The 16,684-nt window shown below is 36.6% G+C and overlaps 1 protein-coding gene across 7 annotated transcripts in view; it reads right to left on the bottom strand.

Annotated features, from left to right (window-relative positions):
* Window positions 1-3,060: 3,060 nt before the first annotated feature.
* PPFIA2 (PTPRF interacting protein alpha 2) overlaps window positions 3,061-16,684 on the bottom strand; it is a 503,998-nt gene continuing 490,374 nt past the window's right edge. For 6 of the 7 annotated variants that reach the window (XM_045289840.1, XM_045289844.1, XM_045289847.1 and 3 more), the window contains 4 exons: window positions 15,794-15,862; window positions 8,259-8,418; window positions 6,693-6,784; window positions 3,061-4,459 (listed from right to left, as the gene is read on the bottom strand). In XM_045289840.1, the coding sequence (XP_045145775.1) occupies window positions 6,726-6,784; window positions 8,259-8,418; window positions 15,794-15,862 (288 nt within the window). In that variant the 3' untranslated portion in view covers window positions 3,061-4,459; window positions 6,693-6,725. The remainder of the gene's footprint in view (window positions 4,460-6,692; window positions 6,785-8,258; window positions 8,419-15,793; window positions 15,863-16,684) is intronic. The other variant, XM_045289865.1, reaches the window with a different exon arrangement.

Genomic DNA, 16,684 nt, shown 5'->3' with positions numbered 1-16,684 from the left:
GAAATTCTTAAGGGAAAGTGTAAATAGTTTTAACATTCTGCTACAGACTGGCCCATTTTCAGTGAGCAGGCTGATAATACAATGCCAATGGGCCCCAGATCTTCGAAGCAAACTGGGGTTTCCTGGAGAATTGAAGAGCTCCAGATAGTTCAGTGGCCTCTCTCTTGTCTAAGCCAAATATCTCTGGGAAGACTAGAGGACAAGTCCTTTGTGGAAAGAACCACTCTTTTTTAACAGAAGCAAAAAAATCAAGACATTTCTCATTTTAAAATAGTAATTCACTAAACAAACAAACCAAAATACCCTGTTATCCAAACTTCTCTTTCCGTAGCCTATTTCTATAAAAACTTTCCAGCATATATTTTTTTAATATCTGGAAATGATTCTTTGTCAATAAACTCTGGTGATGTTCCCTGAAACTGAGTTGATGTTACCTCCTGTAGTGTTGGTCCTCAACGAATGGCAATTCTGTGTGGTATGAAGTAGGAGCTCTCCACAGGGGTTGTTGACTGTGAGTTTTATAGAAGCCGATCTTCAGCTTCTTCTCTGTGGAGCCACTGGAAGGGCTGGTACTGCTGCTCTTCAGGTTAGTAGCCAGTCCCCAATTCCTTGCATCCCTCAGGCTATCAACAAGTCCCAAGCCCACAGCCATTATGTCGGTCAGGCTCATGGTGACCCTACACGACAAAGAAGCTCCCCAGGAGATTTCTCACGCTACACAGATTGACAGAATCAGACTCCCACATCTTTCTTCCATGAAACGGCTTGTGGATTTGAACTGCAAGCTCTTTGCTAGCACGTTAACCCCTGAGCCACCACGTTAAATCCTTCGAGTCTCTTTAGACATAACGAATTACATATTTTGGTCTGTTTATGATTGAATATGATAGCGACTACCAAAAACACCAATTAAACAATAACAACAACAAAAGTACCCCCCCCCCAAAAATAAAAACAAAACAAAACATACCCAATCAAATCCTTGATGGTTCACAAGGCCCTCCTGAGTCTTCAGTCCATCTGGGCATTACTGTCAAGAGTAGCTGTTCTAATGCCATAGTCTGGGCATGTTACAAACATTTAAGAGCTAATAGACAATAGCTTATGTACTCATTTTCCCCATTGCCCTCAAATAAACAAACAAAAATACTAGACCCACTGCGATCAAGTTGACTCCACTCACAGCAAGCTTATAGGGCCACACAGAAATGCTCACTGGGGATTCCATGCTGTTATCTGGGCAGAAGCAGACTACAGCAGTTCCCGAGCCTGAAGCTGATACATTTGAACTCCTGTCCTATCAGTTTGTAGCTCAGTGCTTAACTGCAGCACCGCCAGGTTTATTAAAAGTAGTTTACAATATGTATAAAAATGTTCTGAAAATATTCACTTTGGACTTGTTCAAAATAAATGGCTTCTCAGAATAAATCCCTGTTTGTTTAATTGATTTCTTGATTTGTACACCTGAATACAAATATTCATATAGATATTATTTATTACCTTGAACTAAAAAAAAGAGATAGATGTTCTGTTTATAATTTAAATCTGTTGGTTTTCATGATTGTTCTTTTATACAAAGCAATGTTATCCACAATTACAAATAGAATCTTAGCAAATTGGCTTAGCATTTAAAATATATTACCTTATCATTTTTCTTTTGTATGGAAGATTCGGTTAACTTGAAACAACAATTTCTTTTGCTGAATGTAGCTCATGATTTGTTTGCAAGTTGTGAACTCAGAACCAAGAAGTATGGAATGGTTCTCTTTAATCCTCTTGTTGGAGATCTGATCCGGTAGGACGCTCATTTTCCTGCAGAAGCATATCTGAAGGGCCGGCCACTTGAACAAACAGACTTGAGATATGTCCTAGTACAGTGGGCTTGGAAAACTGCATGAGGCTGGAAAAGCAGCTATGCCTTGTCTCTTCATCAGAGTCATAGAAAATATGTATTCTTCCATGGGAGAAAAAGGGCAAACCATATACACTCAAGTTTGCTAAACTTATCAGTTTGCTTGGCATTTGGTAAGAAAAATAGAGACCATTCTATTTTAGTACTGATAGCAAAGATAATTGACATGTATATAATAATCTTATTAAATTCCATCTTAAATTTGTTAAAAAAAACACCCTAATCCTGTATGAGACATCTTATTTACTTTCATAGAAGATTATTGTAAGGTAATAGAAAATTGAGAATATAAGCTAAAATCTAATGCAATTTCCCAAACTGAGTGAGTCTGCTCATAAAAATTATATGTGAATTAAATCTATTTAATTACAGATTAAAACTCAGCTTTGGTTACAAAATAATGTATTTAGAAGTCATCTGATCATTATAAATGTAAGAGACTGAATGTTGATAGATGGATAAAAGGAATAACGTTGAGTCCCTGGTGTTAATCCATTACATGGATTTTATAATCTAGCAGAAATTGTAAATTAAAGACTACTAAAATTTTTTAATAGAATAGTTGGACCCTTCATATCCTCTTTATATTAAGATCTATAGTGGGATACGCCTTGGACCTCAAGGTTAACAGCCCTTCGAAATCACTAGCCGCTCCTACAGAGCAAGATGAGGCTTTCTACTCTGCGAAAGAGTCAGTCTCAGACACCCACAGGAGCAATTCTGCTCTGGCTATAGGGTTGCCATGAGTCAGCCTTGACTCCAGGGCAGTGAGTTTTTAAATATATTTAAAAAATTTTAAGTATTCTAGATATTTAATGTTTCTTATTTCATTATGTCCTCAAGAAGGAGAAACTAATATTAGTGATTGAGTCCATGTATAAAATTGCATAAATACCTAGTTTATGTTACCATAATGTAATAGCTCTAGATTGGTTTCACATGAGTTTAGAAAGTTCGTTTCCCGTTATTTCTGCTCAACTTCTTTAGAAAATTCTAAATCACCTCCAAAACCAAGTTTAGTACTCCCTCTTGTGGTAGATTTACTTCAGAAAATAAATATTACATCAAGACTCACTAAAAAACCCGTTTTCATTTTGGTTTAAGTTATTAAACATTAGGTGACTACAAAACGAAGCTTCAGACAGAGAATTGCCAGTATTTTTTTTATTGACAATGGAGAGGGGATCTGTCACCATTAACTTTCAACTAAATCTGTCAAAGAAAAAGACATAAAAACAAATGTAATGTACGTGCAAACATAGCAAAATGAAAACACACAAAAATGAAACAACTATGACAGCTTTTGCGCTTAATCAGATCAAGCAGCAGAAAATCAGCAGTTAGATAAATGGTATTATTAAATTTTACTTTGAAATTCCCCATGTAAACAAAGAATAAACAATAGTAACACCACCAAATAAAACCACAGGGAAGAGCTTACTCTTCCGTACTTTTATACACTATATATGTTAATCATTCTGTCTTTTATTTAGTACCTCTGATAAAACTGACTTCAGGGAAGTCGCAACAAGGCCATCTTGGCTAAAAGCTGATTACATTAGACATGAGTCTGGCGAATGCCCTGTTACATTAACAACAGGGGAGGGCTTCTGAGGTGGTAATTTTTTCCAGTAGGAAATGAACCTCAGAAATACAGTGGTTGACATTCACTGTCCAGTACTGGCTGGCAGGTCAGAGTATTAAATATTAGAAGGAACATATGGTTCTTAGGTAAAGAATTTTTTTTCTTGGTCCACAGGTGACAAGAGAAGATAATGTTTAACTTTAAAAACTTTTTTTTTTTTTTTAACAATTGCTTTTGACTCTTATAAACAGTTTGGCTTTGCTTTATATTGAAAAGGAGATTGAGCCATCACAGTGCTTATCTGAAGGTGAAGGACATCCCTGATTGCCTTGAAAGGTCCATTTTTTTTTGGCTCCAGTTCCAGGTTAAATCATTCTTTGATACATGATCAGAGGCAGGTGTTCAGCTTTGAGTATTGACAGACTTGAAGGAGAAACATGGATCCTGCAAGCATGGATCCTGCTTCAAGGAAATGTACTGATTTGACTGTTAACAATTCAAAAACTGTAAAAATGGAGAAATGGTCAAATACAAACATACGTAGAATCGTCAAATCTTTGCACTCGAGACTCCATGAACCATATATTTTATTTTTTAAAAATCATATTTATATCCATTTACATAAGACTTACACATTTAAAAAGAAATCCATACACAGTCATACATAAATGCCTAATATATTACAGGAAAACATGGAAAAACAAGTCGCTCCATCTCATAAAAGCATCGGTTGTACAGAATTTATGATGTGGATGACGCTTATTTTCAAGTGACTTAAGTATTTTATAACAATTGCAGTAAACTAACCAAACTCAGTATCTGGCTGTTCCCCAAATTACATTTTCAGCATGATGATCAATTACTTTTTGATACTTCCTTAGAGCTCAGTCTTCATGCAACTTTTGCTGCTTGTCTTTTTGATGGCAGTGCACTTTAGGTAGAGTAGACCGAAAAGACGACATCTGAAATACATAATCGACATGGTCAGTTCATTGAAAAGCCCTAGATCAGAAATAAAACAGAACAAAAATCCCTCGACAAAGCTATGCTTCTCCCATCGTGCTATCACAACGAAATAGGAGCAGGACTGACCAGTATCTGTGTTTACTCTTCCCCAAGTATTTGCACAGGAGTTTGAAATAAGTAGTCACTCAGTTTTGTGGAAAGTATCGCAAATGTATACATAAAAGTACTCACAGAGTGCCAGCCTGCCTTTTGTAAATCTACAGCATGCCAATTAATATATTGGTGAATTTGACCTCTTCTGTGGAGTAGATTTATATTCTAGTTCATATACTTTAGATCTCTTGACCAATTGTGTTTTAGTAACTAAGTCACATACATTAAAGGATCTCCATCTGAGATATGCTATCATTGATCCTTTCTAGTCCTAATATCACTAGGAAAAATCTCATAATTACTATTCCTACCAAAACAGCCAAACAAACAAAAACAACTTAGTAAATAATATGCCCTGGATTACTTGAATAAGAAAAAAAATACAATTTTTTCATCACAAGTGAAGTTGGTTGTCCTTAAGTTTACTTATTATAAATAAATATTTTAATGGTGAAGCTAAGAAATATGAACTAGAATGTCATGCACAAAATACAAATTACACATAGTTCAAGAGTAATTCTACCCATCAGTCAAGAATTAATAAGCAAACACTGCTGAACTTAGTAAGTTGTCATTTGTAAATTAGTTAAATGCAAAGTACAAGGAAAATTATCCTGTTCTGCGTAGAAACTGTCATAAGCAGTATTTTGGAAAGTCTCATATTCAGCCAAACTAATAACTATTTTAGATAGTGCCAATTCGATGACAAATTGTATACCATAATTAGACATTTGAATCTGAGACTGGCATTCTGAAATTAAATCTGCTATCATCTAAATGGTTGTGTGTTTTTGGTTTTAAAGTCATGACCCAAATCTGGTAGCAAACCAACCCTCATACTAGGTCCGAAAGACCAATAGTAACTTGTGTTCCACCTTTAGCTCAAGGCAATGAATAAAGAGCACACAGTGCTCTGTCCCTCTGTCCACAATGCTCTATTGCCTATTCCCCTATGCATATTGGTTCTAAATATTGCTCTAAATAGTCTGTTTGGAAACATTGATTCATTGAAGATGGTAGAATATTTTGGCAAAGCATAGGTTGTTGTTATTATCCAAAAGAAAACTTCTGTGAGCATTTGCACATTTACAAATCTGGGAAACCATGGTTTTATTAAAACTGCTTATATGGATTGGAATTAACTTCAATCAATTGATATTTTTCTGAACATGAGTGTCCTGTATCATAGTGTTATACAGTGAGGTTTTATGTGGGTCCATGACCCAGAATTTTAAAGTAATGCTATTTTGCTTGATATCTTTTTGATGACCATAATGTCTCCCTTTCTGCCTGTGGGATGGTTCATGTTAAGCCTAGTAGGATGGTAAAACTGACAATTCCCTTTTAGGGCTCTATCTACCTTACCTACATCATTAGCAAGTTATCTAAGCCTCGTGGTTGGCCACAAGCATCTCACATAGTCCTATTCAGTCACTTGGTGGGAGTCAACAAGGACTATAGCTAGAAGGGCCATCCAAAGCAATTCACCACAATATTAAGAACCACAGATACTTAAAATTCATGTTGGTTTTGAAGGCATGCAAAAGGTACAGCATTTTCGAACTCCTATATAGTTAGCAGCCCAAAGGGCAATACATCACAATACCAGGGACCCCTGCTCCATATGAAACCATCTCCAAAAACTTTCCAATCTGCTACGTATTACTTTTTGAACTTGCTTAAATGACTATCTGCTTACTTCAATCCCCCTACAAAAAATTCACTGAAAAATAGATTATTTCGTGTCAAACTCTCATCAGTAAAACGCTATGTGAACCACTATAAAATACAATCAAGTAGTAGAAGGCAGTGTACAACCAACCCGGTGATGTGGAATAGCATAATGACAGGCCTGCAGCAGAGAATTAAACCATAGCAGACAGAAGGTGATGGAAACCCTTGATTGTTTCAACACAAAGATTCCTTCCCCTAATACAAAGGGCTTAGGTAGCTCACCGCTGAACTGCGAGGCCACAGCAAAGGCGACCACCGTGTTTATTTTCTAGTCTAGGTAAGTTCCAGGGGGGTTGTTTTTGTTGCTGGTTTGCTTTTTGGCAGTCAAGGGAAACTACTCACAGCAGGTCAGTGCTGCCTCCTTTGAGTGGCTTGTCAACATGAGTATGTGCGAACTGTGGAGTTGTCTAACCTCTGCAGCCTTGATGAAGCAACTGCAAACGGAGAAAAGGGCTTTAGCGGGACTCGGATGATTGAGCACAAAATTTCAGATGAGAAAGATTTATTTCCCCGGCAAAAAGGGTCCCAGGATCTGCTAATAGACTTTCTTTCTCTTAAATATATGCCACTGACATTCCTGTTCTAGACCACGCTATGAATGAAAGCGTGTACCAATTCAATTTAACTGAGCTTTTCAATTGCTAAGGAACCTCCTTGAATGAATGGATACCAAGAGCAGCTCCCCAGCGAGCCACACGTTTAAACAAAGATGCTTTTAGATGACTCAATATGGTATCCTTTTTCCTCCAGGTTTAAAATGTGCTGACATCTTTTTAATCCTGTTAAATTTGTACTAAACATGTTTCACAATATTAACGAGTTATACAAAATTCAGATTTAGGATCAACTTTTATGTTGGAACTAATTTTAATGGCCATATAGCTATGGCTTTGAAGAAATCATGACTGATTATTTTAATAAAGAGCATGTGTGTGTGCATGTGTGTGTGTGTTTCCTTGGTGCCTCTTAAGCAGAAATAACTCTGACGATCATTTCAAAATGTACTCTCATTCTGATGGTTGTTTGTTCTTTGGGAAATATATAACATAAGACAATTGTCCACCAAGGCAAATACTACCTAAGAAATCACTGATGTGTTTCTTTCATTCTCATCTCATGGATGTGCTTGTTTAGTTAAGGGTCTAACTCCAAAATACAACATTTACACACTCACTGCCTTCCAGTCAGTTCCGAAGCATAGTGACCCTATATAGAACGGCCTTTGTGGGGTTCCAAGACAGTGCTCTCTACGCGAGTAGAGAGCTTCAGCTTTCTCTCCGGACACTTGACAGTTTTGAATTACTAACTGCTTCGTTAGCAGTCCAGCACATCACCCACTAGAGCAGTGGTTCTCAGCCCTCCTGATGCTGCGGCCCTTTCATACAGTTCCTCATGTTGTGTGACCCCCAACCATAATATTATATCTGTTGCTACTTCATAACTGTAATTTTGCTACTGTTATGAATTGGGTAACCCCTGTGAAAGGATCATTCGACTCTCAGAGTGGTCACGATCCACAGGTTGAGAACCGCTGCACTAGACCTTCAGGTTTCCTCTGGTCAGATGTGTGAATATTCCAAAATAGACAACTTGCAATATTCAAAGATGTAGGATGATGTGGAATTAATTTCCATTGACCAAGAGTCTGTAGTCCAAATGCAAACTTTAAATTATTTACTTTGGCAATAGAAGAGTGAAGAAACGCAAGTCATATACATGTAATTGTTCCTCCTGGGTGAGGACATTATTCATACTTCTTTTCGTTAGGATGCCATACATGCTTGCATGTGAACCAGTGCTATGAAGTCATGCATTAGCACTTCACAGAGGAGTCTCTTTTGATAAAAGCAAAGCAAATGTCAAGCTCAGCAAACCAACGCAGAAAAACAAAGTACAAAAGTTCCATACCATCCGTTGTCATTTTCCTCGACTGCCCAGATGTTGTGGTTAACCTGAATCCAGCTGGTAATGTTTCTGAGGAGCCAGGCATCATGCTGATCCCATGTACTTCACGGGGAGGAAACTGCCTTCTCCAGGTGGACCCACGTCGGAAATTCTTGTCATCACTCTGCAAGTACAAATGTATCGTTGGATGAAATAAAATTTAAAAAGTGAACTTATTCAGGTGTAACAAAATGTGTGCATAGAAACATGTAATCTACAAAGCTTACATTTAGTCTGTCAATTGCAAACACACATACCACATACACATATATTTTACATACTATATATTTTAGTCTATAACATGCATATCATGTGTAGGAAACTAAGTAGGGTGTTTTGCAATGAAATGTATAAAATGCCTTTTACTTGTGTTTAAATATAGTGTGTGGAGAACTTGGATAATATTGTTATATTCATAAAGCACGACACTCACAAATGAGAACTTCTGAAGACTCTGAAATGGGGCATTAAAAAGACTTTTACCGTTAGTCTCATCTAAAGCCTGCCATCCATTAGGGAGACGTCATCAGAAATCTAAAATAAGATGGCAGTGTTCCTCCAAAGCATGCTGAGATCTTTTGTGATATTTTATTCTAATTGATTTAATAATATGACATGACATGTCTAATTGACTATACTGTGGAGTCACACACTTTAATACTGATGATTCATGAAGTTTGCTTTTAAGCGCACAAATGATCCATGTGGAAAATCTATACATGAGGCAGTCTGGTTCCCATGGGATATTGAAACTTAGAATCAGTGGGAAAACTCTACATTTGTCATTTGTTAGATTTTACCAGATCTAGAATCAATTTAATTTGTGGAAAAGCTTGTGCAGCATTTTGTGATAAAACCTGAACACTGTTCCATAAACACTTTGTCCTTTGCGGTGCCACAGAATGCATGAAGTACCTCGGATGCTGTTTTATTGTTATTGATACTATTTCTTTTCTGCATGTAGATACGCACAAGCCCAAAGTACACAACTATTTTCTATACATTGGGAAACAGCAATATGTAATTTACTGAGTGCCATTTGCTATTCTTTACTTTTCTATTTGTAAGATAGTATATAGCAACTACTGTTAATATTTGAGCTTAATTCTTAAAAATGTATTAATGATACCAAACAGAGCTTCCCATTTTATACTTAAGTTTCTCATTTCTGAAAAGTCTGTCCATTCCCTGAAACAACAGCTCATTAGGTGTGCATCTGTTGGCCATACTAGCTCCATTGATTACATTTTGGTGTAAGAGACCACAGCAAAAAGGTCATGGAAAAATGAAATTCACGATAATGATTTTTTTTCATGATGTTGAAACCCCATCACCAAGATTACTAGGCTATTTCTTATCCAGATTATCATTGTGATATAGGGGAGTATTCTTCATAGGCTATTAATTTAAATTTTATTCAATGTTCATATGTGAAAAACAATGATTCTTATATAATTACCTATATATACTATTCTATGAGTATATTTATTATCAATCCATAGGGTTTTTTCTGCCACTCCTCTTCTCAACCCCTTCTCAATAGCTGTCCTAAACGAGCACCCATCTGTCAGTTTGTCATACTCTAGTAGTTTGCCTGTTGCTGTGAAAGTCATGCCACCAGCATTTATTTCAAATACTAGCAGGATCATCCAAGATAGGCAATTAAAGTGGAGCTTCCAGACTAAACCGGGAAGAGGGATATAATGGTCTACATCTGAAAAATTTGGCCAGGAAAGCCTTATGAATCGCAGAGGAAGATTGTCTGATACTCATATCGTGGCCGAAGATGAGCCCTTCAGGACAGAAGGCACTTCAAACCCAACTGAGGAAGAGCTGCCTGGTTCTTGTAGAGCTGATCTCAAGACATGGATGGAGTAAAGTTTTCAGGATTTTTATTTGCCTATGTGCATAACTCAAAATAGGAAGAAACAGCTGCAAATATCAATGATAATAATCAGAACGTAGAATGTAAAAAGTATAAATCTAAGAAAAAATGAAATTAGCAGGAATAAAGCATGAAGATCAAAATCCTACGCTAAGAAGCTGAAATGAACTGCTATTGGTCATTTTGAATAAGAAATCACACTTTTTACAGTTTCAGGGATAATAGCCCAAAGAGGAATGTTATATTAATTGTCAAATTTAAAAAATCTATCCCGAAATATAACACTATCAGTGATAGATAATGTCTACTTCTCTGTAAGGAAGATCAGTTAATATTAATATTATTCAACTTTACACAACAACAGCTAATGTCAAATAAAAAGAAATCATAAAACTTTACCAACTTCTGCAGTCTGGAGTTGATCAATGATGCAATTAAGATGTGTTGATAACTACTGGTAATAGTAATAAGAAGTTTGAAGATGACGGATTAGGTTTTACATTTGTAAAATAAGACCTTGTTGATAGAAATGACAGATTACACTATAGAAATTTGCAAGGGCAGTTACTTATTAATTGCAAATATCATTTTTCAGCCATATAAATGGTGGAAGATCTATGTGGAGAATCTATATAAGAAGCAGTCTATACATGTGAACCTCACAGGATAGAACACACAAGGTTAGCATCTGTGAAATAAGATAATGGAGAAGCTCAATATACTTAATCAAAATAATGATGGGGCAGCTGTGGAATAGACTTCCAACTGCTTGTGTGTAAGTTCAAGCTAAAGGTGAAGAAATTTAAACAAGCCCCAAATATTAACTTGAGTATATTCCACCTGTGATAGTTAGTTTTGACGCCAACTTGGCTGGGCAGGATTCTCAGTGATCAGGAAGTCAAGGTCTAGCACGCCCCCTTCATGGGCACTAACACAATGCTATCACCGCCATACTGGGATCTGCTATGAGAAAACAATCAGTTGTCGCATTAGGGTGGGATTCAACCCCCTTACTTGAGTCACAGCCCTGATGCAATTCAAAAGAAGTCTTGAAGGTTTATATAAATATAAGGAGATTCCTATATAAGGAGATTCTGTGGTAAACCTATTTTCCTTTTGCTGGGTCTGGAGCCTGCATCTAGCTTGTCAACCTTCAGTTCTTTGAACTTGAGTCAACAACCTGCTATATTACTTACCAGTCCTGGGAGCCATCAGTAAGCAGCCTGTCATCTGACCTGATGACCTTGTATTCCCTGGCCTCTCTAGTTACAAGCCTGACCTTCTGCCTGGAATCACCCCCTTCTGCAGCCACCAATGTGTGATCTTCCTGCTAATCTTGGATTCTGCCACCCCAGAAACAACTCTAGTCCGGAGACACCCCCAGCTTAAAATATGACCTATCGTCTTGGAACTTGCCTGGATTCATATTTGCCTGCTTCTAGCTTTTACAACTGTGTGTCAATTCACTGATATGAATGATTTATTTATTGCAATCGACATTTCTACTGGCAAAGCTATTTTTTAAAGTGTTAATAAATAGGTTTAAGTCAGTTTGAAGATTAAACTGCACCTGATCCAAGTCATGATGTTTTCATTCATCTCATTTACATATAAAAGCTGGATAATGAATAAGAACAACCAGGAAGAATTTTTTAATTTGAATTTGTGTTTTAATTTTGGCTTCAAATATTAAAACATAATATGGACTCCAGAAGAATGAACAAATCTGTCTTGGAAGAAATAGAATCTTCCCTGCAAGCAAAGATGGAGAAACTTCTTCTCAAGCAATGTGGGCATGTGTTTAGGAGAAACTAATCTCTGGAGGACGCCATGCCAGATAAAGCGGAGGGTCAACAACAAAAAAGGAAGACTGTCAACAAGGTGTATTGATACCAGGGTCACAACAATCGGCTCAAACTTAGCAACACTTGTGATGATGGCTCAAGACCAGGCAGCGTTTTGTTCTGTTGTGCATAATATGTCTATACGTGAATATGACTTGACAGCACTTGGCAAGAATAGACTTCCAAAAGTTGTAGTTTTAGAAGAGAGACAGCATTCTCTTACTTCTTAATTCTTGGAAAACTTGTAGCATAAACATGATTTTTCTTTTTTTAAAAAACTTTTTTCAAACACTACATTGAAACTCCTATCACATGCTAAACATGGACTAAAAAATAAGTTAACAGTTTCAATCATGAACATTGACCTCTACTTTTAACTTTCAATGAAGTTAACTTTAGAGAGTTAATAGTTCCTAATGGCAACAAGATCACTGGGCTAACATTTTTCATGAGAAAGACATCCTTTTACTTGTGTTTAAAGCTCATTGGAGCACACAACTTCTCAATTTATTTCAGAAGGGGGGATCTGAATGTGATCAGCAAAGCCCCACAGCTAGCCCATTCTAGTGTTTGGCAAGTCTGGCTAATTGTATTCATCCTGAAGCAAAACAAAACAAACAACAAGCTTAGGGTAAAAGAGTTGAAAAGGTTTGGATGATTAAAATTATCTATGTTCTTTCAAAACAAGAACAAAACCGAGCACGTTTTTAAAAGCAAACAGTCCCATAGCGTTTTATTGACCCAAAAGACCTATCTGGCCTTCCATACTATTGGGAGGCAATACAAAACTATACTCCACCTTAACTAGTGTCTCCACCAGAATTACTCCAGCAGGGCTATCGGGGATTTTAGAATGTAGGAAGACAACTTATCTTTAGTACCTTGAATGAAAATCCAGTGTCCAATTTTCAAGTCATAATAATAATATATTTAAATGCGTGCATGACTTTGTTTTCCTCTTGCTGTTTTTGTTTAAAAAAGCAATTTTATTTGCATATGATTCATATATATATCATACCATTCAAAGCATGTGTGACTTTTTGAGATGATTCTTGAATTAACAATAATGATTAAGGATTAAAAAGATTGCTAAGCTGCTTACAAATGCTGAAAGGTGGCTAAATGTGAACTGACTGTAGAATACATTAGTAATGATTCTGATAAGGCAGCAGTAACATGTTTTAGGAATATATCTTATGTCAGGAATTCAGACCTAATCTATGATCTCAGCATATTCCACAGTTTGGGTGTTATATAATAGGATTTTTTCCTGATTTTGTGAATGGAATAATCTTAGGAAGTGCTGGGTTATTTATAAAGTATTTCAGTTAATCCATATCTATAACCAAGAATGATTGCACTTGGCAATGCAGAATATGAATTTCTGTATTCCCTATGTCATACTCATGTTCCCTTCTCATGTCTTCCAGAAAGACCACTAAAAAATCCAGAAGGATTTGCAAGAGGATTTTGAATACACAAAATTGACTAATGCTCACTGTATGAGTCCATCTTATTAAGCGACTTACTTGTTTATTATTTTTCACACATTTGACCAATTTGTGGTCCATCGAACATGTAATATCCACTTAAAATCTCCCCCTTTGTGGTTTAGTGGAAATTTGTTACCCCATGTTTGATTCATTCTGACATCTGATTGGGACCTGTATAGCTGTTTTAATCTGAAGAAATTAATTTTATCCCATGAACTCTAGTATCAGAGACCCACATATGTGTCCCACTAATTTGATATGAATCTTTATTATCTTAAAAATAATTTTTGTGTTTTAGTCAAAATGCTTTCCATTTTAGAAAAAAATGGTTTCAACAAAAACATTTCAAAGCAGAAAATAATTCAGTCTTGAAAGGGCTCAACATGAATCTATTATATATATGATTCTTAAGCTCAATGTAGTTTCCAAATACTATTCTGTTAGAATGTTATTCACTAGATTTTAAGAAAAAAATGTGATTATCTAAAATAACAAAAAAGCTTACTGTTTGTTGAAAGTAGCTTTTCATTTTAATATTAAAAAAACCCTCCCTTTAAATATCTGAGGGGGTACCAAAAATACCTGGAAAAATAGTGCCCCTGGGCAAAGCTTCCCTAGGATGAATTTTTACCACTAGATGATCATCCAGCAACTTGCTCTGAGTTAGTGCACCTAGTGGCATTGGCTTGGAAAATTCTCTCTGGTCACAGTGAATTTTTTTGTAAAAGGAGTTTTGTTGGAACCTTGTTTTTTTGTGGTGGCCGATTTAAGAGACTAGCATATGGCTGTGAAGTTTTATTTCCTCATCAAAATGCCGCAGAAACTGCTGTGATGTTGAACACAGCTTACAAGAACAGTGATATAGGAAAAACTCGGGTGTACAAGCAGTTTTCTCAGTTCAAAAAGATGAAATGTCGATTGATGACAAACCTCATTTGGACGTCCATCAACTTCCTGAATTAATGAAAGTGCTGATAAAATCTGTGCACTTGTGTCTGAAGACCGGCAACTGACCATGGAAGAGATGGGGAAGCTATCTGGGCTATCATGGAGCTTGGTTCAGAGAATTTGAATGGAAGATTTGGGAATGAGAATGATCACTTCGAAATTTGTGCCTTGGGTTCTGAGTGACCAGGAAAAAGAGCATCAGGTGGAAACATGCTGTGCTTTGAAAGAACAGCTCTGAAGTGACCCAGACATTTTTCCCCAAGGCCATTATGGGTAAGGAGACATGGTGCTATTCTTATGACTCAAAAGCAATCATCAGTCAAACCAGTGGAAGATGCCATTGTCTCCTCACTCAAAAAAAGCTTGACAAGTGAAGTCAAAGATCAAGATGATGTTGTTGTTGTTTTTTAATCTGAGAGGGAGAGTGCATTTGGAGCTCATGCCACCTGGTCAGACTGTTAATCAAGCCTTTTATTTAGAGGTTTAGAAAAGATTGCTTAACAGTGTGCGACAAAAAGGCCTGACTTGTGGTAGACGGGGGACTTGTTTTGCCACCACAACAATACACCTGCTCACGCAGCCATCTCAGTGCGCCAGGTTTTGGAAAACACAGCATGCCTCTCTTGTTCCACATACCTTACTCACCTGACCTCCCTCCATTTGACTTCTTTTTGTTTCCCTGACTGAAGAGGGACATGAAAGAACAGTGATTTGAATACATGAAAGAGGTGAAGAAAAAAACGAGGGAAGCGATATCAGCCATCCAAACAGATGAGTTTGAAAAATGTTTCCAAGAATGGAATTGCCAATATGACAAGTGTATCAAGTGTAATGGAGAGTACTTTGAAGGTAATAAGTTTGTTTTGTAAAAAAACTTAAATGCATAGCTTAAAAAAATCTGTTTTTTTTTAATGGAGGTACCCCGTCACATGCTGGTATTTGTTAAGTACACTACTTCTTTTAAAAGCTGAAAGTATCAGTTTTATCATTTCACATTTTTAACACTTTTATATTTTTCCAACATTATTTTATTGTTAGAGCTGATTTTGAGAAGTCTTTTTTTGAAATGCTCTAGTGTTTCATCGCTGAAATGATATTACATACATATATATACACATATCTCTATAACTTAAGTTACTTTCAAAATCAAATGACTAATATAACTTTATGTTGATATTGAAGAACAATACTGGGAAAAAGGCACCCTAGATTCTAACACAGAGCAAGCATTCTGTTATTTTTCTGAGTATCCTCCCTTAAAAGCCAGGAAGTTCCATTATGTTCGACATACTCTCTAAGATGCGTTGTGAATGATAGTTAAAAACTTACTTCATCCAACCGCCGTTCAGTTCCCAGGGCCAAGAGGTTATTGTATTCCCTTTCAAGAATCTGCCTTGCCTGTTGATATCAAATTATAATTACAATTATAATTATAATTACAAATTTAATGAAGTAAATCACATAGACTAGATTTATCTAAGAAAACATCCCAAACCCTGCTTCAGTTAATGGATCTTAAGTTTTCATTCTTCAGTGTTTGAAAGCCACTGAACATTTTACCTGTAAATACAAAAGTGCTTTGGTCTGGGCTCACAAAAATTCCAATGGTCCGGGGTTTTGATGTCATTTTTCTGCTTGATATTAATTGAGTGTTCTATATAAATGTTTCAATATGCAAAAACAGAGGTGCAGTTGGACCGCCAAATTCTTATCAAGTCAATACAGGTATATAATTCTCAAACCTAGCTGGTCGTGGTCATCTGCGGGAACGGCAGGGAATACACATTTCTGTGACCTAGCTCTGTAATGTGAGTTGGAGGTTTTAATTTTAATGTTTAAGGCACTCTGGTGCTTGAAATCGTTAGTCAGATTTAGAAATCACTGTTTATCCAGGCCTGAGCGACTATAATTCAGACATTAATAGAATTGACTGCCTCTCAGAAATGCAGAGACTGAAGGCCATCTGTCGGGGAAATTGTTTGGGGGAATCTGACATTCAGGTGGGAGGCTGAACCATACAACTGCTTAATCCCTTCCCACGTTAATTTTGGGATTCTGTTTTGGCTACAAATCCAGTAGCTTGAAATTAATACCCCAATGACATATTTCAAAGGTTGAGCTGACTCTCATTAAGAATCATGAACAGACTGCTAAATCTTTCTCCCCTGCCTAAGAGTTGAGTTAACCATGATGCAAAACCGGGCAGAGTGTCACTACTGC

The sequence above is a fragment of the Echinops telfairi genome, unplaced genomic scaffold (assembly GCF_000313985.2).
Source record: "Echinops telfairi isolate 266 unplaced genomic scaffold, ASM31398v2 ScPeMD7_2;HRSCAF=8, whole genome shotgun sequence".
In the NCBI taxonomy this organism is placed as follows: domain Eukaryota; kingdom Metazoa; phylum Chordata; class Mammalia; order Afrosoricida; family Tenrecidae; genus Echinops; species Echinops telfairi.
Note: the sequence above shows the minus strand (reverse complement) of the source record. Positions and strands in the feature narration are given on the sequence as shown.